Here is a 27,311-nt window from a genome sequence, read left to right as displayed (position 1 = left end):
TGGGTCTGCCGGCACCAGAAACCAGAAACATTGAGCATGATCTCTAACTCTGCAATAAATTGAATGGCATCTATGCTAATATTATTTTATTTGTTTCCCTGTCTCAACCTCGGGACTCCTATCCTGAGGTCACCAGTACTGGCTGGATGCAGCTCCATTCCTGCTTCGTGTTGGACTCCACTGCTACATGTCGCTGATGCCAGCCAAACATCACTTCAGACTATTATGATGGACTTCAGAGGATGAACTGATGCCAACTCCAACCTGCATCACCTCAGTCTATTGATGGACTACGATCTTGAAATGGACTAACTATTGCCAACAAAAGCCTTAATCAGACAATTAACAAGGACAATTACATCTATGTGAACTTCTGCAATTAATCAAGATGGACTTCAAAGACATTGGTCATTAATCTTACAGTTCAAACACAATCAATGTTTAAACACTGACCCTTAACACTTACTTAGTTTAATAATTTTAAACCATGACTTTAACTATACATAAGTAATATTTACATTATATTCATGATGTTAGCCAGAGGGGAACTTGCCCCCACAGTAAGTCTGGTTTCTCCCAAGGTTATTTTTCTCCATTAATCTACATCTTATGGAGTTTTATGTTCCTTGCCACAGTCACCTACAGCTTGCTCACTGGGGTTATTAATACAATTATTATTTAATTATTTTTAAACACGATTAAGAATCTTATTTTATCTAAATTACACAATGATGATTCATCGACTTTATAGACATTACAGTTTAATCGTCTGTTAATGCTGATCTTCTGTAAAGCTGCTTTGAAACGATGTGTGTTGTGAATGGCGCTATACAAATAAAATTGACTTGACTTGACATTTGTGCTTTTTTCAGTTGCTTAAAAATACATTAATGGCTAAGGTCTGATAAAACTGTATGCAGCACAAACTGGGCTACAATAATATGTGAGCAACATGTGTGTACATGTTTGTATTTTGTAGAAAATAACATTTATGCATGGTTTATGAAAAAACTACATTTTTAAGTCATTGAAATAAAGCCATATAACACATACTAAACATTTTTCCACAAGCCTTTTGAGAACTGGATCTTGTAGCCTAAAGTTTTTGCTACAAAATTATGTGAAAACCATCCTGATCACAATTGTTTAGTATGTGTTATATGGCCTTATTTAAATTACTTAAAATTTAGTTTTTTTTCAAAAACCATGCATAAATGATATTTTCTCAAAAATACAAACCTGTACACACATGTTGCTCACATATTATTGTAGCACAGTTTGTGCTGAATACAGTGTTATCAGCCATCAATGTGTTTTTAAGCAACTGAAAAAAAAGCACAAATGTCAAGGCATGTCAAAACTTCTCCAGGGCCCAAAACACCCTCAGACCCCAGAGGGTTAACATTTGTTGGAAATCAGGATTTTTGAAGGGATTCATTGAAGCACCAACTAAATTATTTCTTTTTCACTATATGTGGCAACAACTCAACAGGGCATGATCTGAAAATAAGATGTATCCAATTGAGCAATCGACAACAGATGAGGGTCTTAAATAAAAAAAAGATATTCTAGAGTAAATCTTATGGACTGATGAAAAATGTATAGTCTCTACCAGATGGCTTCAAATGTCTCCAAATATCTGGAAGATTTTTACACATCCTGAGAAGCGTCAATGTTTCTCTAGGGCAGACTTGGGCAAAATACGCCCCCAGAGCCTGAATCGGCCCATGGACCATCTCTATCCGGCCCGCAACATCCTCAAAGGAAAACAAAACGACCCCCAAAAAATCTACAAAAGGACTATGTTAATGAATCTCGAGGCGAATGACTACAATGAGTCTGTACTGCTATTTAAGTCAATTCCAACAGAGGGTGCTGTCTACAGTTAGATTGGACTAAAGGCCTCAAGTTGACTCTTGCTCACCTCAATTTGGCGGCTGTGATGACAGAATCAGTTAGGATGAATGCTTCAAAAAAGAGAAAAGTTCACTCTAAATGTCGCATTTGTAACCAAGAATGGGCATCTAAATATTTTGTCACAAGTTTTGGTTCAAAAGCGGTATGTTTGATATGCCAAGAGAATATCACGGTGTTCAAGGAATACAACGTCAAGAGACATATTCGACCAAGCTTGCTAACTATGCCACAAACTTTTCATCGCGGGAAAGAGATGAAGAAGCCCTGAAATTGTCTTCCAAATTAATTGCAATGCAGAATATTTTTACAAAGCAGTTGACCATCCAAGAATCGGCAACGAAAGTTAGCTACATGCTGTCACACAAGCTGCCGAAACAGAGCAAGCCTTTCTCTAATGCTGAATTTTTGAAAGACTGTATGATAGAGGCGGCTAGCATACTGTGCCCTGACAAAAAAGATCAATTCGATAATATCCTCTCCCCTTTTATTTGATAGCGAGAAAGCTCCCCAGATGTGCAGCTAGAACTGGCTGACATCCAGTGCCAACATGTTCTCAAACAAATGTTCACTACATCCACACTAGACAACTTCCAAACACAGTTTCCAAACCTGCGCAGGCACGCACAGAACGCCAGACTTTGAGGGTCTTGCAAAGAGAGGTGACCATCTCAATTGTTCCCATTAGGCAAACAAATTACATGGGTAGGCAATGCTTTTCATGACACACAGTGTCATTCATAAATATCTTATAGTTATAATTCATTCTCATAGATTAGTTAGTTACACAAGTAAAACAAAACAGAAAATTATTTGAATAAGTAATTACTTTACCGATGTAAAAAAGTCAATATTTTCTAAGAGAAAGTTCTTATTTTTTGAAACAATGACCTATGCCTTCTGGCCTGGGAAATAGTGTATTGTAAAGCAATCTGTCATTTCTACAAAATTCATGTAGTTTAACATGATTGAAACATGTTTCAATTCAATTGTCCAATGTGTGGCCACCCCTGCTCTAGGAAGCTTACACACGTTTGCTTCACTCTGATCAAGGACTAAAATCTCCTCCCAATATTATATCATGAGAGGTGCCAGTGGCTTGCAGCATCCTTTCAAGATCTATAAAAAAAGCCCTGATCATCAGTGTTAGGTGCATAAATATTAGCCAAAATCAACCTTTGCCCCTGAATTTCTGATAAAACAATAATGACTCTTCCTAATTTATCTTTAATCTGTTTGAGACATTTGAATTGTAGATGTTTACTTTTCAATGTAATGACTCGTCTGCTCTTATGAGCCAGCACTAAAGAAAACATGTCCACCCCATATCTTTGACATTTTGAAATATTAGAAAAAATATATGGTGTGTCAAAAACTAAATTATAAAGACCACATTCCAACATTAGTGCAATAATCAAACCACTAACTTCCCTCAGAACCAAACAAACAGAAAAAAGAAAAATATGCACTTTAACTCCACGCACGACAGCGCCAACCAGCATCCTTCCCTCTAAACTCAATTTTAAACAGATTTTGAGAGACAGAATTACATAACAGAAGAAAATCTATAGAACAAATTCCAGCCAATAGGCAAAGAACATGTAGATTCATCCACTTAACTGTCCCGAAGGTGTGCTCCTCCAAAAAAACAAACTCCAGCCGCTAGCGGAACCAGCACACACACACACACACACACACACACACACACACACACACACACACACACACACACACACACACACACACGTTGTGTTTCCATGTTTTATGGGGACTTTCCATAGGCATAATGGTTTTTATACTGTACAAACTTTATATTCTATCCCCTAAACCTAACCCTACCCCTAAACCTAACCCTCACAGAAAACTTTCTGCATTTTTACATTTTCAAAAAACATAATTTAGTATGATTTATAAGCTGTTTTCCTCATGGGGACCGACAAAATGTCCCCACAAGGTCAAAAATTTCAGGTTTTACTATCCTTATGGGGACATTTGGTCCCCACAAAGTGATAAATACATGCTCACACACACACACACACACACACACACACACACACACACACACAAAGGTCCATTCAGTTTCCTTGGATAGTCAAACAAATGTTCAGTGAGCTGGCTGTTATATGAGTGCAGCAGATGACCTAATCCTTCCAATGTCCTACAAAAAAAATTCTACAAAAAAACTAATTCCAGCCAATAGGAGGCACAAGTCTGTTGGGGACAAGTAAATTATTTGCGGCCAAACTTAACATCCATTCCCAGCCTGGACGAGAACGTCAATGCAAATGTTTCTTGAAGGAGTGTTGTTCCACAAAACAAACTCCAGCCGTTAGGCGGAACAGCACAAAAAGAAACACAAAAGGTGCCAAGCTTCCTCGGACAGTCAAGTGAATGTGCAATGAGTCAGGCTCACTTGGCAGCAACATGAGAATCATACCATGGCTTACTCATTACAATGACTTTATGAAGGACAATGCTTGTTGTGGACATGTAAATATTTTATCCTTAGTATCTATTCTCAGTTTCATCATCAGAGAAAAAGCGACCTTCCATTGATGTAAGAATTTCTTGCATTCCTAGATCAAGTTTCTCTCTTGTCGAATTCGCCAGTTCTTTGGGACCAGGAACGTAAGCAATTCACTGGCTTTGTTACTGATAAGTTATATGTTATAATGTATTGTTCTTGATGTTGGGTTGACATTTTTTACTGTTGCGGAACTCGATTCCGGCGACTAGGCAAGCTGTTCCTCAACGCAAAGAGTTCGGGGGTGGGCCAGCAAAGTTCCATAATCAGGCTCTTTCGAGAAGTCCGTGGGAAGTGTTTAATTGGGGAAGGGAAGAGGGTATTTTGTTTGGGGAAATACCTGTTAGTTGGCTGACTGTTCTGTTCGGCTGTAATGTGTCTATATATTATGGGTTTTCCTTTTTGTTTTTTCTCTCTCCTTCACAAGAAGAATATATATGTCTTCTTTGGTATTAATCCTCTCTACAAGACTGGTAATATGTATATATTGTAATAATGGTTTCCCTATCTGATATTCAATTTACTTCCTGGAACGTGAGAATTCTAAACAAGATTGTAAAGTTAAAGCAAGTGATAAACAGAATAAGACAAATGAAAGCTAAAATACTGTTTCTTCCGGAAACTCACTAAGTTCCAGGGGATGTTGCTATGGTGAGGAAGAGTGGCCAGGGCAAGTGTTTCAGCCTCCTTTAATTCTCATTCTAGGGGGGTTCTTACCCTTATACAGGGCGGCTGTGGCTCAGGTGGTAGAGCAGGTTGGCCGCTAATCGCAGGGTTGGCGTTTCGATTCCTGGCCCACATGACTCCACATGCCTTTTCCTGGATCCTGGATGTGGATGTGGATGTGGATGTGGATGTGGAGGTGAGTGTGAGTGTATGTCTGTCTATGTGTGGCCCTGCGATGGACTGGCGACCTGTCCAGGGTGTCCCCCGCCTTTCGCCCAGTGTTAGCTGGGATAGGCTCCAGCCCCCCGCGACCCTGTACACAGGATAAGCGGTTGACGATGGATGATTACAAAAGCCACCAGGGTGTTTTCTGCATTTCAGCAAATTACACATTTTGACATTAATATCTGTCCCGACCAGTCCATGATCAACATATTAAAATGCATTTCTTATGTTAAAGAACAGAGCTCATCTGTGAATGGGTAAAATATGTCAGTGTCCCTTGCGTTCATTTACAATGTGACATTGGCAAATTAATCATTTTTTTAATGTCAGTGCTGATATGGGGTTTCTTTGTAAAGTTTCAGGTGAAACACCGGGAAGATGTATTCACCACTGGATGATCCGCCTTGAGGGGCACATCATTTGTGAAGGTATCCATCCAACTTTTCTGTCTGGGCTTGCTGCTGCCTTTTCTACTAACTACACCTTAAATCTTCAGTACCAAGATTATGCTGCATGCACACTAGAATTCATTCAAAGTTTAGCTGTTTAGATGCTTACATCCTTCAGCTGTGTGATGTGGGTATTTTGAGGACCTTGTGTTGCTCACGTCTCATTTCACTGGTCACGTACAACTGCCCACAGATCTAATTGCTGGAGCTTTTTAAAGAAACTTTTTACCCAAAAATTTAAATTATCTCATTATTTACTCACCTTGATACTATCCCAAATATATATGACTCTTTTTTTTTTTTTTTTCTTCTTCTTCAGCAGAACACAAATGAAGACTTTGAGAAGAAAATCCAAGCTCTGAGGGGCATAAAGTGCAAGTGAATGGGTGCCAAAACTATGAAGTTAAAAAACACAGAAAAGCAACTCAAACGACTCCAATGATTTATTAAATGTCTTCTGAAGCGATCTCATCAGTTTTGGGTGAGGACAGACCAAAATTTAACTTCTTTTTTACTATAAATCTTGACATCAGCAGTCTCCTTGGCGATCATGATTTCAAGCTTGATTAAACGTCCTAGTGCTTGACACATGGGTAGAACCGCTAGATGACACAAGGAAGTGTAATCAAGCTTTAAATCGATCATGCCTGTAAGCTGCAAGATGTACAGTGAAAAAGGAGTTACATTTTGGTCTGTTCTCAACTAAAACCAATGATATCACTTCAGAATACATTTAATAAATCATTGGAGTCATTGAATTGCTTTTCTATGTTTTTTGAACTTCATAGTTTTGGCATTCATTCCCTTACATTGTACGCACATCAGAACCCTATTTCCTTCTAAAAACAAATCAACATTTGTGTTCTGATTATGATAGAAAATCATACACATCTGGCATGGCATTAAGGTGAGTAAATTATTTTTGAATTTGTACCTTTGGGTGAACTATTCCTTTAAGAAAACTCTCCTGACACTAATCAGTGCAAAGCTTTATGTTTATATATTGATTTACCAGTGACAATGCATAACTCCTAGAAAGATGCTAAAATGTAACATTACTGTAGTAAAGGGCAGTTTTCTTGATACAAAATTAGACTTTGCTATATTTATATAATTATCCATACTAATTATGAACACACATTTATTTTCAGGCGTTTCATCAGGATAAATCCTGAGAGAAGCATCAAGGATGGCAGAGGCAAAGTCCTGTCAAAGCATACGGGGAAAGTTGCCCAGAAAAAGATGACATCAATCAACCCTCGTGTCTCCAGACTAAAGAAACAAATGGACTTTGAGTGGGACTTTATATAAGTCAGTGAACCCAGTCTCACACACACACTTTTAGTCATTCATTCAGCCACTTTCTCAGTTATTTACATTATTTGTTATAATATATATGTATTATTTATATGGCTGAAATGTACGTTTATTTACCCCAATCAGTAAAAAAAGGTTTAGAAAAAAAAGGTAAACAAATTGTAGTCCTTTTTGCTAGCAATCCATTACTCAATAGCTCATACAGTGGCATGTAGTGTATTTGTACTGTAGATTACAGTAAAATCCTGTAAATATAACTCGAGGAAAAAGTGCAAATAAATCGTAATTAACTGCTGATCCTTTTGTCAGTATTTTACTGTAAAGGTAGTAAAATAACAGCTTTATGCTTTATTTGCAAAAACAGCAGGAAATTGTAAATTTCAGCTACAGCAAGATACCGTCAATTTTACAGTAACTTGCTGGCTAACCTGCTGCCAGTTCTTTACTGTTTTTTTTTACAGGAACATTTTTAACAGTGTACGGATGATGGAGGTCACTGTACTCATTGGGACCTTCAATGCTGTAGACATTTTTTTTTGTACCCTTCCCCAGATCTATGCCTCAATACAATCCGGTCACTGAGGTCTACAGACAATTCCTTGGACATCATGGCTTGGTTTGTGCTCTGACATGCACTGTTAACTGTGGGACCTTATATAGACAGGTGTGTGCCTTTCCAAATCATGTCCAATCAACTGAATTTACCACAGGTGGACTCCAATCAAGTTGTAGAAACATCTCAAGGATGATCAGTGGAAACAGGATGCACCTGAGCTCAATTTTGAGTGTCATGCAAAGGCTGTGAATACTTACGTACATGTGAATTTTTTTTATTTATTTTTTTTTTATAAATTTGCAAAGATTTCAAACAAACTTCTTTCACGTTGTCATTATGGGGTATTGTTTGTAGAATTGAGGAAAATAATGAATTTAATCCATTTTGGACTAATGCTGTAACAACAAAATTTGGAAAAAGTGAAGCGCTGGGAATTCTTTCCGGATGCACTGTATAAAGACTAACAATTCTTTTAAAAATACGGTACTAACTTAAAGGTGCTGTAAGATACCATTTTGCACATGTCTGCCAAACTGAATTACACGAAGACTGGTTTCTTTACATTCCCTGGGTCATGCAAAGTAAAATAATACCCATTTTGCCACAGTCAGCCATACTTCCTGTCTGCCATTTTTTTTATTTTATTGAAACTTTATCAATTAAATATCCATATCTCTATGTAGCTCCTACAATATTTTGATCAGATCATCTTCAGACATGCTGGAAAAAACTTTATTAAAAGCATTTTGATAGACCAAATCGTTCTTGCGTAATACATTATTGATGCCAAAGGATCTGAGGCTGTATTTTTGCACTGCTTAATGTACTGACATGAAACTTTGCATGTCCTTGCAACCATGGCCTGATAATACCATATACCTTTTGTGACAGCGCCATCTATTGATCAAAATTTACAAGCAGTTTTATGTATGTTTTAAGAAATTCTACATATGGCTTTTAAACAACCTTGATTATACTGGAGATCCTTTTAGGCAAACAAACATTATTGCCATTGGTGTACCCCATAATTGCTGCTTGCAGATATATTTATACTTTATTTCTAATACAAGCAAGCATCCCATTTCTGTTCATAAAAATATAGATTACTGCTGCAATTTATAACCCTTGGGTCTAAAGTTGAACAAGTCATGCTTTAGTGTAAACCGCAGTAATGTGTGGGGTGCGTGATGAGCATGTTGTGCAGTGACTGCAGCAGCACGGGTATGTGAGGATTTGAAGCACAAATTTATTGACTGCACTGGTCGAACACAACTGAGTGCTGCCGATGATTAAAGCATCATAAAGAGCATGCAAATACAGTCACATGAACATTATATTGCTCTATACGACTGCTTAACATGGAAACATTTACAAAAAGAGAATGTTTTTTTTTTTTCACTGAAGAAAAATACTTCCAATACAAGAAAATAAATATAGCAAAAAACTAAAATAATTTAAAACAGCTCTTCTTTGTTCTATGTTCATATATGTTTCAACGAATGTTGAAAACTATAAGGATAAGGAGAAACTCCTGCAACATTCATATGATAATCCTCTCCAGATCCTGATCTACTCCTTCAAGAAGAAAAACAAAACACCAGAATGCTCCTGATATTCAATATTCAATATTAAACAGGCGGGAGAGAAAATGGACCTAAAGCCCACTATCATATGACAACAAAAATGTGTTGGAGCAGGTAAATCTCTCTCCTGACGAGCACACAACATTACCGGCGGATGAGCCTCCAGTTCATGGAGGTTTATTGAGACTGGATTAAATCCCGCAAAGAAAAGAAACATACAGGTCTATAGTTAACCCCACTTTTTTTCATTTCTGGATTACAAGCATTATGCTAATGATATTTATTTTGTCACAAAAATAATGTATTAATGCAAAACATATTTTTAATCACGGGCCATTTTTTGACCACTTTATTGAAATGGTCCTGCGGTCTAAAAAATGAATTTATAAAATAAGAGTCTGTCAATTAATGTGAAAGCTGCATGAATAAGGATTATACCAGAGTTAGAAAATGATTTTTTTTCCTTTTGATTGTGAGGTGAATAATAAATTCCATCAGAGGAATGAATTGCCGTCACTGACCTCATTTGGCCAATAAACATCTCCTATTAAACTTAAACCCATGCTGTGGTTATAACGAAGTGATCAAACCCGCAGAAAAGATTTCATGATATTCTGCCTTTCTACATTGCAGGAAAAAGTAAAAGTGGTGATCTAAAGACTAACATGTGCAGTAGTTAGCCTTTGTGTTCGGAGCCGTCAGCACTCTCCACAAATACACGTGTAATGATGGGATTTTTCATGTTACTCTATTCTGGTACAGCAGCGGTTTGAGGGTTTGTGGGTAGAAAAACTTGTATTGACAAATGCTAAACACGTACAGTGGTCAAGCAGTAATCCGAGTATATGTTTCAGTTTTGGTACTCAAACGGCAACTGGGCATGAAAAAGCAGCATGAACCCTTACAAATGGGTTTAAACTAGATCACTAAAGGCACAGTATCCATGTCTGTGTGCGGTGTATACATGAGATATGAACAGAGTGTTTAACCACTGTAAGACAAACTGAAGGAAGAGTCAGAGAGCCGCTTGATTCGGCTGGATGAGTCAAGCAGTTTAAAGGGATAGTTCTGCCAAAAATGACAATTCTGTCATCATTTACTCACCATCGGGTTGTTCCAAACCTGTATGACTTTCATATGCAATACACAAAACAAGACGTTAAGCAGAATGTTCACACTGCTCTTTTCCATACAATGAAAACATACAAAAAGCACCACAGGCCTTAGTCAGGGTAGATGAAATATTGAATTTAATGCAAATTAAAACAAGGCTGTTCACTGGATTAAGATACCAGCAACCAACTCATTGAACAAACGTCAAAATAAATGTAGATACCCTGATAGGTCAATAAGACTTGATCCCGGTAGTTCAAGTCCTCTCAAGTCACACGACAGCGCTGTGTGCTGAAGAGTCTAAGATATGACACATGCTAAATGTCATTTGGTGACATTGGCAATGTTTCCATCCAAGTTAAGAATTTCATATGTGAGAAATTCGGAATATCACAAAACAATTTGCGAATAAAGCAGCATTTCCTTGCCATGTGTTCAAGAGGACAAAATCGTCACTCCTGGGGAAACTGCACAAAATGGAAGTTGTTTTCCAAGTGGCTTCCACGGTGGCTCTTTTCTTTAATATACACTGCCTGACCAAAAAAAAAAGTCACATATTCTAATATTTTGTTGGACTGTCTTTAACTTTGATTACGGTGCGCATTCATCGTGGCATTGTTTCGACAAACACATGCAGCATCACAACATTTATTTCCATCCAGAGTTGCTTTAATTTTCAGCCGAGATCTTGTATTGATGGAAGAATAAATTGATCATTCAGTACATTCAGGAAGTCAGAAGACCCAAAAATCTGATTAAAATATGTGAATGGAAAACCGACTATTGACATCAAACTTACCATGACATGTCGTGTTTAAATATAAACATGCACAAATGTATTTATTAGAGCTGCTGTAGCTGGGAAAATGACTTCAGAAGACACAAATCTTATGGACTACTTCTATGATCCTTGTATGGTGCTTTTTCCATCGCCTAGTTAGCATTCAATTTCATTGTATGAAAAAAACAAAAGCAGCATAAACATTCAGCCAAACATCTCCTGTTGTCTTCTACTGTAGAAAGACATATGGTTTGGAATAAATCATTTGTGTTCATCATTTTTTGGTGAACTAACCTTTCCGTATGTTTAAGGGTTGACAACATCATATCTGTTTGTAATAAACGGAGCATATTTGAAAATGAAAGACATCACTGAGCCTCTGATCGATGATGCGTCCAGGAGTGTTTACATCCTTTGCATTCCATATACATCCATCTACCAGGGTCACAAAGCTGTTCACTAGGCATGATAAGAAACACTGTACACTTTGACATGAATATGATTCCCATCATTTCTACTTTGTAACCCTGAGATAAACACAATGGGTTGATTCATTACATCAGCCGTATATGAATTAGCAATGACTGACAATACTTTGGAATTGTACAGTTCAATAAAGTACTCATTGAAGCTGGTTAACGGTCTGGTATTTGTATTTCTATGATTTTCTAGGCACTGCATTAAACCTCAACACTTCAAATGAAGATGTTCATCAATGTATTGAATAGGTTAAACGAGCCGATTGTGACCTTATTTTGGGGAGCTAAAGAAGGCACGCTTATTTTACAGGAGATTGTGGATGATTTTTTCCGAACAAAAGCCAGTGTTCACACCGCAGCTGAACGTGGCCAAATCAGATTTCTCTCCCTCAGGTGTTACACAGAACTGGTTTTGGATGACAGTGTGAGCTGTATATTAAAAAAATATAAAAATAATCACATCTGACATTTTCAATTCAGATCTTGTCACTTTCATATGCAGAAATAAATATGATATGTATCTTATGTTTTGCACTGTGACTTGAATGCAAACAGTCCAGTTGCAATTCATGTCATTTTTACGTCAATCCAACGTGATATTCATCATAATTGTGCACTACATTTACCTTTGGCATGAAGATGTACTAAAGGCTTTTTTCACAGGCATAAAAATCTGTTTTTTTTTAGCATACATACAACTTAAATCCATTTAGTTGTTTTTAGTCTGGACAGCAAACTCAGAGATTCCTGTTTTTACAAACTCAATCAAAACTCCATCCATATGTGGTTTGAAATCCAATTAAAATCAGTTTCAAGTGAGTGGTGGTGGCGTAGTGGACTAAAGCACATAACTGGTAATCAGGAGGTTGCTGGATCAATTCCCACAGTCACCACCATTGTGTCCTTGAGCAAGGCACTTAACTCCAGGTTGTTCCGGGGGGATTGTCCCTGTAATAAGTGCACTGTAAGTCGCTTTGGATAAAAGCATCTGCCAAATGCACAAATGTAAATGTCGTTTTTTTTTGTCATTCGGGAAATGACACCCATGAAACATCATATGAAGTGCGCAAGAAAGTCTTGAACTGTCTAAGTGCAAAACATTTTGCTTACTTTTTCCTCAAATTGTGAATTATAAAATAACAGTATTACACAGTATAATAATAGTGAATAATATTTGAATTATTCAATATTCAAATGTAATGAAAGTCACATGTTTAGGTTAATATGTGTTGCGGTGGTGGCGAGAAGGGGTCGTGTTCATCGCATTAGATTCTACGAGGAGATTGTGTTTATATAAGATCACCATTAGATCTTATTTGGCCTCATATCTGTCAAAGCAATTGTGATTTAGAAATTAAAAAAAAGATTCAGATCAAGATTATTCAAAATTTACCAACAGCAGCTGCAGGACAATCAGGTCTTAATAGTGCAGAGGCGCTCACAATGATGGTCATCTGCCACATTTCATAATTGATGAGTTTGTCCTGGTCCACTGGTCCTAACTGAAATCTAAAGAAGGCCAAACACAGGGGGTTTCAAACCCACAAACAGCACTTTTTGGTCATTTTGAATGAAGTGATCATCTAAAACTACTCTATACCAGAGGGCTATATGAACCTTGGAGCGTTTGTTTGTCAACAGTAAATGCATCTATAAAGATGGTGAAGATCTCATAATTAATCCACATGCAATTTATCGGCAGTCTTTAGCTAAATCTAGTCTAGCATTGACTCCATTTGTTTACCTCTGATAAACATGTCAGATTAGCAAATGGGTCGTTTTAGGAGTGCATTTAAATCAGAAATGGACACCTTGGATTGCGGTGTGAATGAAGCCTTAAAGGGCTGCACTGGCGGTGGTCTAGTGTGTATTGGGCTGGAGTGTACACTTGGTACACTGGTATGTCTAGTCCTGTCTCAGTCATTGCAAATGAAGCACTTGGGTATGACAGGTACGTGTGTGCTACATTCCCCATCACTATTTGTGCTTTCAAAAATGCACCATACACCATTTCTCTGTACATCATTATAAAATGAGTGGCTGTATAAGCCACATCCTCTGCAGACAAACAACATATTCATTGAAAAGCAGACTGTGATAATGCCCACGTCATCAGCCCTAATCCAGGACAGATCCCATTGGTTCACAAAACGACACATCCCACAGAGATTTCATTTCCACAAACCAAGCATTGTTTTCGGTTTTGTTTTGTCAAGCGCAAATAGTAATGCTTGCAGAAATGTAGGGAACTGACTTACAAAGAAATAGAGAAAAAAGATTTCACAAGCTATTACAGTTTATGTATCTAGAAATTGGCATGTCCTATTGATGAAGTACTGCATATACTATAGTAATGGTACCGTGGCATCCAAAAACAATGTCAGCATTGTGTGATTTGATGGTTTTAGGAGGCGAGTATGCTTTGCCACACTACTTCCTCATTCCCTGCATGCAGTTGGGGCAAGCTAAATTTTCGGCTGTTGGAGCGCAAATCTGGGTCACTGTGTTCTACGTCGGAGAAATATGTCCGTTTCAGTTTCCTGTACTGACAAGTTGTTCCCAGCACCATTCTGTGGCGAGACCACTGTCATGTGACTTTTAAAGCGTGACTTGCCCTGTCTCGGCTCTTGCCAACATCTGTGTCAGGGCGTGAGGAAGTGGTCCCAGTGCTCACAGCAGCATCACAAGAGCTGCAATCCTCAGAAATGTGACAAGAGTCCATTTTGGAGCAGGGAGGCTGCAGAGGGTCATGTTTGCCCTCGCCGCTGCATGCGCAACGGTGACGCGATCGCTCTCCTTGCCGGCCCCCGGCTGAAATCTTGCCTGTAACGGTGGATCTGGTCCGTGGAAGCGAGCCGGTCTTCCTGCGGCCCCTTGTCCTGCGGCCTAACTGTGGTGTCTTCCAGGTGGATTTGATGGAGTGGTCCATCATGAGGCTGAGCAGGTTCTCCTCACGTTGCAGCAGCTGGTCTGACCTGGTCTCTCCTGACCAGCGGCTTAACATGTTGTCAGCACTGATGTGGACAGACTGAGCCAGCCAGCTGTCAAACAGTGAACCTTCCAAAGGGAATGATTTGGAAAAACCTGTGGAAGAGACAGCAGACACTGAGGATATACTGTACATTCAGGAATTTATGTCCAGGAAGTTAAGTTCAATACCTAACTGAATCATGTCTACTTCAAACATTTCTTATACCAGTTTTTCCTTCACCACAGCAAAACAAAGGATATTTTAGTTGAGAGCTTGCAGTCTGGATTACATGTGATGGGATAAAAACACCAAAACAACATGTCTTTCTATTGCAATGTATTTGCTGACTGTACTCAAAAGTAAACATACAGTGTGACTAGTATAGTCCGATTTACAAACAAATGACTTGTATGAGCCAGTTCTTTTAATAATGAATGAATCCTTCACTGAATGAATATCTGACTTTCAGACAAGCGGACTTAAAACAACTGCTATGTGTACTTAAATCAGTCCTTACTCTTGATGTTTAAATGTCAACTTGCAGCCCAAAATACACATTTGAACAGTTTTTTTTATAATGTTATATTTTCATTATTGCATGAACTCCGAAATATCAGAGGAATTCGATCTACCAGACTCATATCCACCAAAAGAGCAACTTCAATTGGCATTTGGGAGCATTTGAATGACTGAGGTTTAGGGCTAGGCAACATGGCTTCAAAAATGATATCTCGATATTTTTCAGCCTATTTATGAACTTCAATATTTATCTCGGAAATATGTATTTGCTCTGAAACGGCTAGAGGAACCATCAGAGGAACCATCAATTCATCAATATTTTTGAAGGCATTAAATAAAAATCTATTTCAAATGTATAAAGGCATGTTTCCCACACTTTTTCCACAGGAGAATAAGACTTAATCATTTTCGTTGCTATGTACTTTTATATTTACATTTCAATTTACAATGATAATAGTAGCTTGACAAAAATCATTATTTACCTTCATATCATTTTAAGCATTTTTGTGCATTAAAAATGCATCCAAAGATTTTTTTAGAACCCAATTTAATACTCTATAATAAAAAAAAATATATATATATATATTATTATTAGAATATAATACTTATCAATGAGTATTATTATCAATATTATTAAGAAGATTAGATTTGTATTATGCAAAAGTAATATATTTCTGTCCTATTTACTTCACTATTAGTGCATAAGTAGTGTGGTGCCCTATGCTGGAGCATCTCTTATTATACACCACCTATTTATTTGGATTATTGCAGGGACATTTGCAAAGTAAACCCAGCTACACATCTGAAAGAACCAATTACTCAATGGTTAAACCAGACAGTTTAATCATGCGCAGACAGCATAGTTTAGAACATATATAATACAGTATGTCCATACCACACCAACCTCACACATTATCAAACTAAATCACAGATTCTTTAATTTAATTGTCATGAATCCCCCCTAACTCAGCACCAGTCGTTCACACCTCAGACTTGAAATAGGCATGAAAATAAGTAGAAAGGTGGGAGATTAGTTGGTGGGAATGAGGAAGACAGGAAAATGTCAAGCACAGCCACTCATGCTCACTCACAATAGAGATGGCTCAACATTAACATATGTGAAGACAAAAATGTTTTCCGGAACTTTGCTGTATATCAATCATGGAACAAAGTGGGAATGTGTGAAGAGTGAAGACGATAGAACTGTTTGCAACGATATCCTTTTGAGAATGAAGAACAGCACTATGAGCAAAGACTTTTTATTACAAAGATTGTTTTGTGTTTAATACAAGTTAACGTGCAACATGTACAAAACTGTTAGCATCTAAAAAAATGTTTTATGCCTCTGTACTGTGGTTGTCAAAATGTTGATGATATACACAAAATTGAAAATGTCTTATTGATGACACTTATATCTAGATTGAGTACCTGGCAACCGTGTGCTTTATCAGAGCATCATATTCTTGTAGCCTGCACTGTTCCTCTCGGCCCAAATATCAAGATGTATAGTGAAAAAGGAGATGCATGTTGGTCTGTTTCTCACCAGGAAATGACTATCACAAGATATGAGCCAAGATGATCAACAAATCAACTGCTCGTCCAACCACAGGTTCAATGGTAAGGATTTTTTCTACTGGCCCAGTTGGTCCAGTGCTTCATATTTTTACTGGTCCTGCCAACATTTTCACTGGCCCCAACACAATAATTATGGCTTTAAAAATGTGTCAGATAATAATTTTTTACATAATTATTCATACATGTGTTTTTAATACAATGTCCCCCCAAATTGAATCACATTTATAATTTGCAAGATATGATTTATACCTTATTCCATTTAAGTGCTTTATAGATATAATTCATAAATACATCATATTAACCTCAGCCGTCCTGCCATTAACACATGTGTTTTTAACCCTCTGGGGTCAATATACGCAAATTTATATATATAAAAAAAAAAATAATTAAAAATAAAAATCACATGTACATAAGTATTCACAGCCTTTGCTCAATACTTTGTTGAAGCACCTTTGGCACCAATTACAGCCTCAAGTCTTTTTGTGTATGATGCTACAAGCTTGGCACACCTATTTTTGGCCAGTTTCTCCCATTCTTCTTTGCAGGACCTCTCAAGCTCCATCAGGTTGGATGAGGAGCATCGATGCACAGCCATTTTCAGATCTCTCTAGAGATGTTCAATCGGGTTCAAGTCTGGGCTCTGGCTGGGCCATTCAAGGACATACAAAAAGTTGTACCATAGCCACTCCTTTGTCATCTTGGCTGTGTGCTTGGGGCCGTTGTCCTGTTGGAAGATGAACCTTCACCCCAGTCTGAGATCCAGAGCGCTCTGGAGCAGGTTTTCATCAAGGACGTTTCTGTACATTCCTGCATTCATCTTTCCCTCGATCCTGACTAGTCTCCCAGTTCCTGCCGCTGAAAAACATCCCCACTGCATGATGCTGCCACCACCATGCTTCACTGTAGGGATGGTATTGGCCAGGTGATGAGCGGTGCTTTCAGGACAAAGTTTTCAATCTTTGTTTCATCAGATCAGAGAATTTTGTTTCCCCAGGCACAATCTGGTAATCAGAAGGACACTGGTTCGAGCCCCACAGCCACCACCACCATTGTGTCCTTGAGCAAGGCACTTAACTCCAGGTTGCTCCAGGGGGATTGTCCCTGTAATAAGGGCTCTGTAAGTCGCTTTGGATAAAATGCATAAATGTAAATTCTCCCCCGATCGCTCAGATTGGCTGGGCGGCCAGCTCTAGGAAGAGTCCTGGTGGTTCCAAAACTTCTTCCATTTACCCTCATTGGGACCTTCAATGCTGTAGACATTTTTCTGTACCCTTCCCCAGATCTGTGCCTCGAGACAATTCCTTGGACATCATGGCTTGGTTTGTGCTCTGACATGTGGAACCTTATATAGACAGGTGTGTGCCTTTCCAAATCATGTCCAATCAACTGAATTTACCACAGGTGGGCTCCAATCAAGTTGTAGAAACATCTCAAGGATGATCAGTGGAAACAGGATGCACCTGAGCTCAATTTTGAGTGTCATGCAAAGGCTGTGAATACTTACGTACATGTGATTTTTTATATTTTTTTATTTTTAATAAATTTGCAAAGATTTCAAACAAACTTCTTTCACGTTGTCATTATGGGGTATTTTTTATTTTTTTTTAGAATTGTGAGGAAAATAATTAATTTAATCAATTTTGGAATAATGCTGTAACATAACAAAATGTGGAAAAAGTGAAGAGCTGTGAATACTTTCCAGATGCACTGTAAAATACTCCGTCATTTTGGGGCATACAGATAAGTATAAGACTATAAAGGGTCTACTTTTATTTGTGTTCACTCACAATAACAACTAAATCTTGTGCTTTTGTAAAATAAAGAAAATAAAAAGGGTGAGCTTTCAGCAGTCTCTGTGTTCACAAGCATATTTCTGAAACACGTCACAAAAATGAACTGAAACTCCGTGAATACTTATCACACAAACATGAAACATATGTCTAAAGAAAGCTTAAAATGTCTACTTTTAAATAAAATAATTCAAACTTAAAACAAATATTCTCCTGCAATGCAATCTGTATGAAACAAAGTGATGTACAGTTTCTTCTGGCTCAACTCATTATCTCTAATGTGATCCCACCAACCAGCAGAGCGCGCTATTCATATGCTAATGTGCTGAGACGATCAATGCAAATGGTAAACATCCCCGACTGTGTCTTAAAAACAAAGTTCATTCACTTTTCAGCATGATACACAGGCAAGGAAAGTCCTGGATAGTGACGAAGGGTTAACATTTTCCTCAGAAGAAGAGCGGGACTCCGATGAACGTTTGTATTTTGAAGAGATTTGATCCAGCCGAGGATACAATTTCGGACGAGTAAGTCATCTAGTTTTCATTAGTTAACATGCTATTTTATATAAACATGTACATATTTTACTAGTGAAACTGTTTCCAGACTTGCCAGCCAGGATTCAGAGTACTGAAATTTGAAATATGTCCTAATAAGCAAGTTTTAGTTACATTTAAATGCTGTTTAGGCTAAAGCAGGTATTTACATTGTATGCTGTATGATATAAATATGATATGTAATATGATGTAAAAATAATATGAATGTTTAGAATATATATTAACTAGTGTTCATGCTGCCTCATTATCAACAACAAATCTTGTGCCTGTAAATATGTATTAGGGTGTAAATGTGTCAAATTTGATGTAAATATGCCCATGTAGGGCCTCACCCAATCAAAATGGCAGCGGAGACCTCATGGCCCTTTGTTCTATGATCAAAGGTGAGACATTGAACTCGGTTTCCCAGAATGCTTCACAGCTGGATGAGAAGTCCCGCCCATGGACCCAACCCAAATGGAATTAAAACAGACAACCCTACTGAAATCACACAGGATTTCCCAAGGCACAGAGTCAATAAAAGTGATCAGATCAGCCTCACCGGGGTTTTCGTATAGTCCGATGAGCACGATCTTGTGTTGAATGATGATTGAGCAATGTCCTCAGAATAAAAGTAGAGAATTGTCTTTCATGTCTTTGGGAGGAGGATATTCAGCTACCGCTCTGGTCTTTTCAGGATCGACCTCCACTCCTTTCTCTGAGACTATATGTCCAAGAAACTTCAGCTGCTTCTTAAAGAAGTGACACTTCTTCATGTTCAGTGTAAGCGAAGCTTGGTTTAGTCTTTGCAGAATGGTGTTCAGATGTTGTACATGTTCTGGTAAAGACCTTGAATAGATTATGATGTCATCAATGTAAACGAAACAAAACTTCCCTCTCAACTCTGCTAGGACCTTCTCCATCAGCCTCTGGAAGGTGGCAGCGGCATTCCGTAATCCATACGGCATGGAGCGGAACTGGAATAGACCTTGGGAGGTGATGAAGGCTGTTTTCTCTTTACTACTTTCCTCCATTTCTACCTGCCAGTACCCTGACTGCAAATCTAATGTGCTGAACCAGGAGGCGCCTTCCATGGATTCTAAGATGTCATGAATGATTGGCATTGGATAAGTGTCAGGTACGGTCTTACTATTAAGCCTCCTATAGTCCACACAGAACCTGTAGGAACCATCGGGTTTGGGGACCAGGACTACAGGTGATGACCAAGGAGAGAAGGAAGGCTCGATGATATGGTCTCGTAGCATTTGTTCTACTTGCTCATCGATAATCTTCTTTTTGAACGGTGAGACCCTATAAGCTCTGGATCTCATGGGCATTTCGTCAGAAAGTATAATTTTGTGCTGTTCCACAGATGTTTTCCCAAGATTTGAGAGGTGGTACGAGGCCAATTTTCCATCAGCATTTTTAATTCCTCCTGATTGTCGGAGTCCCATCTGGGAACAACTTGTGTGTGTAAGTCAGGAATGGATGAATTCAAGGTTGGAGGTAAGGCATAATATAGACTCACCGCAGCGGTCATACCTAGGTTTTCAGCCATCAGACGTGAAGACAGCACAGGATTTAGAAGTGCAGTTAGAAATGGATAATAAATATATCCTTTGCCCATTTTCAGTCCATATCTCCGTGCTGACAACCCTACTGAAATCACACAGGATTTCCCAAGACAGACTTGATATCTGGGAGATTTAGGTTTGAAACTGTGACTTTTCTTATAAAACTAAATCATATATTTGATGCTGAATGTTTGATGTTTTGATAACAATTGTATGCTTAACTACGATCGCTGATTGCTGTTTTGATTTATGAGATCGTAATTTTTTGGTAAAATGTTATTTTATTGAGTCTTGATCTGTCACTTACTATCATTTTTCTCTTGTCAAAGAGTGGGTGCCCAGAGGATAGAATTTAATGAGTTAAATTCTTTAATGAATAATCATTAATTTGTAACACTCCACAATAATATTTAAGTGGAGTTTCACACTATAATGGGATCAAACATCCAGTTTCTATAGATAGGTTATGGTGTAGAAAAAATCTACTCTTCCCAGATGAAACCAATAAACTCAAGTGTATTTACAAACCCAATATAATATTTACAATAACTACAAGACATGAAGTATTTATGTGGAAAGGTGAAGTCCAGAGTGCACAGAGTCAATAAAAGTGATCAGATCAGCCTCACCGGGGTTTTCGTATAGTCCGATGAGCACGATCTTGTGTTGAATGATGATTGACCAATGTCCTCAGAATAAAAGTAATCCTGGCAGCGAGCCAAATGTATATACTTCCAGAGGATCGGCGACCTCGCGCTTCCAGGTCAGTCAACAGTGTAAATCCAATTGTGAATGAACGATTGATAGAAATGAGCGTACTCGTGAATGAGCGTTCTCGTAAATGAGCGTTCCCCCCGAAAACCGGCATACCGGTTCCTTAAATAGAAAAGTCACAGATTGTTCCTGTTTACGTGGCGATTAAACACGTGATGCAAATCCACGCGAAGTTCTCGCGTGAACAGAAATCAGGGACAATACACACCAGATGAGGGAATAACAGGTATACAGGGGAAAGCAATATAACTAATAGGCAACAATGACTCAACATAATTAGTTTGATGTCATAAACCATATATATAACATCCCCTTATGTGGCCACGCTACAAATTATTAGTTATATCTGATAGTAAAACTGATCTAAACAACCAGTGCACCCTACACCCATATTAGAAAATCAGCATATTATAATGAATTCTGAAGGATCATGTGACACTGAAGACTGCAGTAATGATACTGAAAATTCAGCTTCAATCACAAATTGCATTTTACAATATATTCAGATAGAAAACTGTTATGAAATGAGTTATAAAACTCTTTTAAATTGTAAAAAGGGTTCACACAATGTTTTTACTGTAAAAACTGTTTTACTTTTACTGTATCAAATAAATGCAGCCTTGGTGAGCAGAAGAGACTTCTTTTAAATGGTAGTGTAGGTCTAAAATTAAGTAAAGTTTTTATGTAAAGAAAATGTATAGTCAGACTTCTTTTAACTTAAAACTTGATTTTGATCATTAAGTCTCCTCACATTCATTCTCTTTCGGTCACATTCCTCATTGATAGGCCCAGGGGAGGGGTCTTTTGTCTCCTCAGGTGTAAATTACAATCAATATTCATGATCGTTCATGCCTCCTCGCATATGACTTTCAACACTAAAAGTGTCTTACAAAAGTTAAATTAGTATATTGTTTTGTATGAATGAGTGATCAGAATGGTTTTCACATCATTTTGTAGCAATAATTCTAGGCTACAAGATCCAGTTCTCAAAAGTCTTGTGGATAAATATTTAGAATGTGTTATATGACCTTATTTCAAGGACTTAGAATTTTAGTTTTTTCAAAAACCATGCATTAATGTTATTTTCTCAAAAACACAAACATGTACATACATGTTGCTCACATATTGTTGTAGCCCAGTTTGTGCTGAATACGGTGTTATCAGCAACTGAAAAAAGCACAAATGTCAAGCCATGTCAAAACTTCTCCAAGGCCCAAAATACCCTCAAACCCCAGAGGGTTAAGCAAAGAGTTCTGTTGGCAGATGTTGGGTTTTCGGACACCAGTTTAGTCATGCTGTCATGCAACATTTGGCCATGTGTAGTGTTTTCATAAGAAGGATCAATGATTTAATCACAGAGTTAAAGATGTGATTATTGAGAGAACAGACTTGCTACTAAATGGGTTGTGATGTGCAATATACAGTAGGTAGATATTAGGCCTAAGTTGTGAATTAAGAATGTGCATATAACATGAAATCAGACCCAAACAAGACCAACACTGACTGATATATAAAGATCAAAAACAAAAATACCTGTATGGTCCAGAAATGAGAAATATAACTGGTGTTTCATCAGGATGATATGAAGTAGACTGTTTTGAATATTCATAAAAAAAAAAACATTCATCTTCACCCTGCAGCTAAACAACTCTGATGATAATAATAGCCATAGTGATATTGCTTCTTTTCATATTAAATGCCATTATCATGTCGAATTAATGATTATGTTTTGAAACCAACCAAATTAAATGTATACTTACATTTTGAATATTGAACAGCTCGTGATTTCCAGACACGTGTATATCTGGGGTTTACAAAGTTTATTACGTCTCATTCGGCGCTTCATCTCTAAAGGCGAATTAATGAGAAAAAATGTGATTTGTTTTACAGTGGGAAGAAAAAACAGACTACGCTGAACAGAGAGAGAGATGATGATGATATATTATGTACGGAGAGACATGGATTTTCAGTCCTATAGAAAGAAACTGTTGATTTCTTGTGTTCCAATGTGTGTATTACTGCTTTTCACCAACATGTAAAAATGTAAAACTTTGGGATTTCGCGCACTGTGAACACTGAATGTGCAGGGATACTTAAAATGTTGCGTAAAACGTTCAATCCCGCTATGAAATTCATTAAGTGGGTTTTTTTTCCTTCTATTTTCTACACATTGGCAATAGTTGTTGTTAAGACACTTGAAAACAGCAAGGACAGTGCTAAAAGAGTGCACTCGATGTCTGCATGATCTTGTGCATGCACACGACTGTACCTTGGCGCGTCCAGTACATTATGCGCTCGTGCATCTTTCATCTTTGTGAGCTAAATACAATCGCGGTCACTCGGTTAGAAGACTTCGTTCGCTCCATGTAATTTTTGTGCTCTCTCGCTTGTTTGCTTGCACTGATGTTAGAAATACAACACTGGCCCGATCGGGCAAGTGACAGTTCCTGCAACTGGCCAGAAGCTCTCTCACACTGGCCCCGGGCCATCGGACAGTCCTTAACCCTCTGGGTTCTGAGGGTATTTTGGGACCTGGAGAAGTTTTTACATGCCTTGACATTTGTGGTTTTTTCAGTTGTTTAAAAACATATTAATGGCTAAAGTCTGATTACACTGTATTCAGCACAAACTGGGCTACAACAATATGTGAGCAACATGTGTGGACATGTTTGTATTTTTGAGAAAATAACGTTTATGCATGGTTTTTGAAAAAACAAAAATTTTAAGTCACTGAAATAAGGTCATATAACACATACTAAACATTTGTCCACAAGACTTTTGAGAACTGGATCTTGTAGCCGAGAGTTTTTGCTACAAAATGATGTGAAAACCATCCTGATCACTCATTCATACAAAACAATATACTAATTTAACTTTTGTAAGACACTTGTAGTGTTAGAAAGGTCATATGCGAGGAGGCATGAACTATCTTGAATATTGATTGTAATTTACACCTGAGGAGACAAAAGACCCCTCCCCTGGGCCTATCAATGAGGGATAGAGAATGAATGTGAGGAGACTTAATGATCAAAATCAAGTTTTAAGTTAAAAGAAGTAATCTGACTATATATTTTTTCACATAAAGACTTTACTTAATTTTAGACCTACACTATCGTTGAAAGAAGTCTCGTCTGCTCACCAAGACTGCATTTATTTGATTCAAAATACAGAAACAACACTGATATTCTGAACTCTTTTCATTGTAAAATGCAATTTGTGATCAAAGCTGAATTTTCAGCATCATTACTGCAGTCTTCAGTGTCACATGATCCTTCAGAAATCATAATATGCTGATTTTCTAATATGGGCATATTTAAAGTGCATTTTACTCATTTAACCTGTACACATATTTGCAAGCACAAGCTTTGATGATGAAAATGAGGCATTATAAACACTAGATAAAATATAATCTAAACATTCATATTTATATCATACAGCATACAATGTAAATACCTGCTTTAGCCGAAACAGCATTTAATTCTAACTAAAACTTGCTTTGGAGTCGGGTGCGCTGCCATATGGGTGGCAGTGAAGGCCGTGGGCCTCGACGGACCAGACCCGGGCAGCAAAGGCTAGCTCTGGGGACGTGGAATGTCACCTCACTGGGGGGGAAGGAGCTGGAACTAGTGAGGGAGGTGGAGCGTTACCAGTTGGATCTGGTGGGGCTTACATCGACACACAGTTTTGGCTCTGGATCCGTACTCCTGGATAGGGGATGGACTTTATTCTTCTCTGGAGTTTCCCAGGGTGTGAGGCGATGGGCGTGTGTGGGGATACTCACGAGCCCCCGGCTGAGCGCCACTACGTTGGAGTTTACCCCGGTGGACGAGAGGGTCGCCTCCATACGCCTACGGGTTGTGGGGGGGAAAACTCTGACTGTTGTCTGTGCATATGCACCGAACAGCAGTTCAGAGTATTCAGCCTTCTTGGAGACCCTGAATGGAGTCCTGAATAGGGCCCCAGTAGGGGACTCCATAGTGATGCTGGGTGACTTCAACGCACACGTGGGAAATGACAGGGACACCTGGAAAGGCGTGATTGGGAGGAACGGCCTCCCCGATCTAAACTCAAGTGGATGTTTGTTATTAGACTTCTGTGCTAGTCATGGATTATCTATAAAAAAACACCATGTTCGAACATAAGTTTGCTCATAAGTGTACGTGGTACCAGAGCACCCTAGGCCGAAGGTCGATGATCGATTTTGTAATCGTGTCGTCGGATCTGAGGCCATATGTTTTGGACACTCGGGTGAAGAGAGGGGCAGAGCTGTCAACCGATCACCATCTGGTGGTGAGTTGGGTCAGGGGGTGGGGAAAGACTCTGGACAGTCCTGGGAAGCCCAAGCGAGTAGTGCGGGTGAACTGGGAACGTTTGGAGGAGGTCCCTGTCCGCGAGATCTTCAACTCACACCTCCGGCAGAGCTTTTCAGGCATCCCTGCGGAGGTTGGGGACATTGAACCGGAGTGGGCAATGTTCAAAGATTCCATTGCCGAAGCCGCGGTGGAGAGCTGCGGCCTCAAGGTTTTAGGTGCCGCAAGGGGTGGTAACCCTCGAACACCGTGGTGGACACTGGTGGTCAGGGAAGCCGTCCGACTGAAGAAAGAGGCCGTCCGGGATTTGTTGTCCCGGAGGTCTCCGGAGGCAGTTGCAAGGTACCGACAGGCCCGAAGGGCTACGGCCTCGGCCGTTAGGGTGGCAAAGCAGTGGGTGTGGGAAAAGTTCGTAGAAGCCATGGAGAAGGACTTTCGGTCCGCACCAAAGTGCTTCTGGAAAACCGTCCGCCACCTTAGGAGGGGGAAACGGGGAACCATCCAAGCTGTATACAGCAAAGATGGGACGCTGTTGACCTCAACCGAGGAGGTTATTGGGCGGTGGAAGGAACACTCTGAAGAACTCCTAAATCCCATCACGCCCTCTATGCTAGAGGCAGAGCCGGAGGCTGATGGGGGATCAGATTCTATTTCCCTGGGGGAGGTCACTGAGGTAGTCAAACAACTCCGCAGTGGCAAAGCCCCGGGAATTGATGAGATCCGACCAGAAATGCTGAAAGCCTTGGATGTGGAGGGGGTGTCATGGATGACACGCCTCTTCAACATTGCGTGGAAATCTGGGACAGTGCCTAAGGAGTGGCAGAACTCCTTAGAGTGGTTCCCCTCTTCAAAAAGCGGGATCAGATAGTGTGTGCCAACTACAGGGGTATCACACTTCTCAGCCTCCCTGGTAAAGTTTACTCCAAGGTGCTGGAGAGGAGGGTTCGGCCGATTGTCGAACCTCGGATTGAAGAGGAACAATGTGGTTTTCATCCTGGCCGTGGAACGACGGACGAGATCTTTACTCTCGCAAGGATCCTGGAGGGGGCCTGGGAGTATGCCCATCCGGTCTACATGTGTTTTGTGGATCTGGAGAAGGCGTATGACCGGGTCCCCCGGGAGAGACTGTGGGAGGTGCTGCGGAGTACGGGGTGGGGGATCCTTCTTAGGGCGATCCAATCCCTGTACGTCCAAAGCGAGAGCTGTGTCCGGTCCTCGGCACAAAGTCGAGTTCATTCCATGTGGGGGTTGTTCTCCGCCAAGGCTGCGCTTTGTCACCAATCCTGTTTGTGATATTCATGGACAGGATATCGAGGCGTAGTCGGGGTGGGGAAGGTGTGCGGTTCGGTGGGCTGGGGATCTCATCGCTGCTTTTTGCAGATGATTTTGTCTTCATGTCATCATCGGTCCGTGACCTTCAGCTCTCACTGGATCGCTTGGCAGTTGAGTGTGAAGCAGCTGGGATGAGGATTAGCACCTCTAAATCTGAGGCCATGGTTCTCAGCAGGAAACCGATGGAGTGCGTACTCCAGGTAGGGAAGGAGGTATTGCACCAAGTGAAGGAGTTCTAGTACCTCTGGGTCTTGTTCACGAGTGAGGGGACAATGGAGCGGGAGGTTGGCCGGAGAATCGGGGCAGCAGGGGCGGTATTGCAC

The 27,311-nt window shown here is 39.3% G+C and overlaps 1 protein-coding gene and 1 long non-coding RNA gene across 2 annotated transcripts in view; one reads left to right on the top strand and one right to left on the bottom strand.

The window, feature by feature from the left end:
* The window catches only part of LOC127627413 (uncharacterized), a 49,218-nt gene extending 41,866 nt beyond the window's left edge, over positions 1-7,352 (top strand). The window contains exons 2-4 of the long non-coding RNA XR_007968546.1: positions 5,144-5,300; positions 5,686-5,757; positions 6,930-7,352. This is a non-coding gene — a long non-coding RNA (uncharacterized LOC127627413). The remainder of the gene's footprint in view (positions 1-5,143; positions 5,301-5,685; positions 5,758-6,929) is intronic.
* Positions 7,353-13,999: 6,647 nt separating this feature from the next.
* LOC127627410 (protein Jade-1-like) overlaps positions 14,000-27,311 on the bottom strand; it is a 132,754-nt gene continuing 119,442 nt past the window's right edge. Inside the window, exon 12 of the mRNA XM_052103751.1 lies at positions 14,000-14,691. Coding sequence (XP_051959711.1) covers positions 14,195-14,691 — 497 coding nt within the window. The 3' untranslated portion in view covers positions 14,000-14,194. The remainder of the gene's footprint in view (positions 14,692-27,311) is intronic.

This window comes from Xyrauchen texanus, chromosome 34, assembly GCF_025860055.1.
Source record: "Xyrauchen texanus isolate HMW12.3.18 chromosome 34, RBS_HiC_50CHRs, whole genome shotgun sequence".
Classification (NCBI taxonomy): Eukaryota; Metazoa; Chordata; class Actinopteri; order Cypriniformes; family Catostomidae; genus Xyrauchen; species Xyrauchen texanus.
Note: the sequence above shows the minus strand (reverse complement) of the source record. Positions and strands in the feature narration are given on the sequence as shown.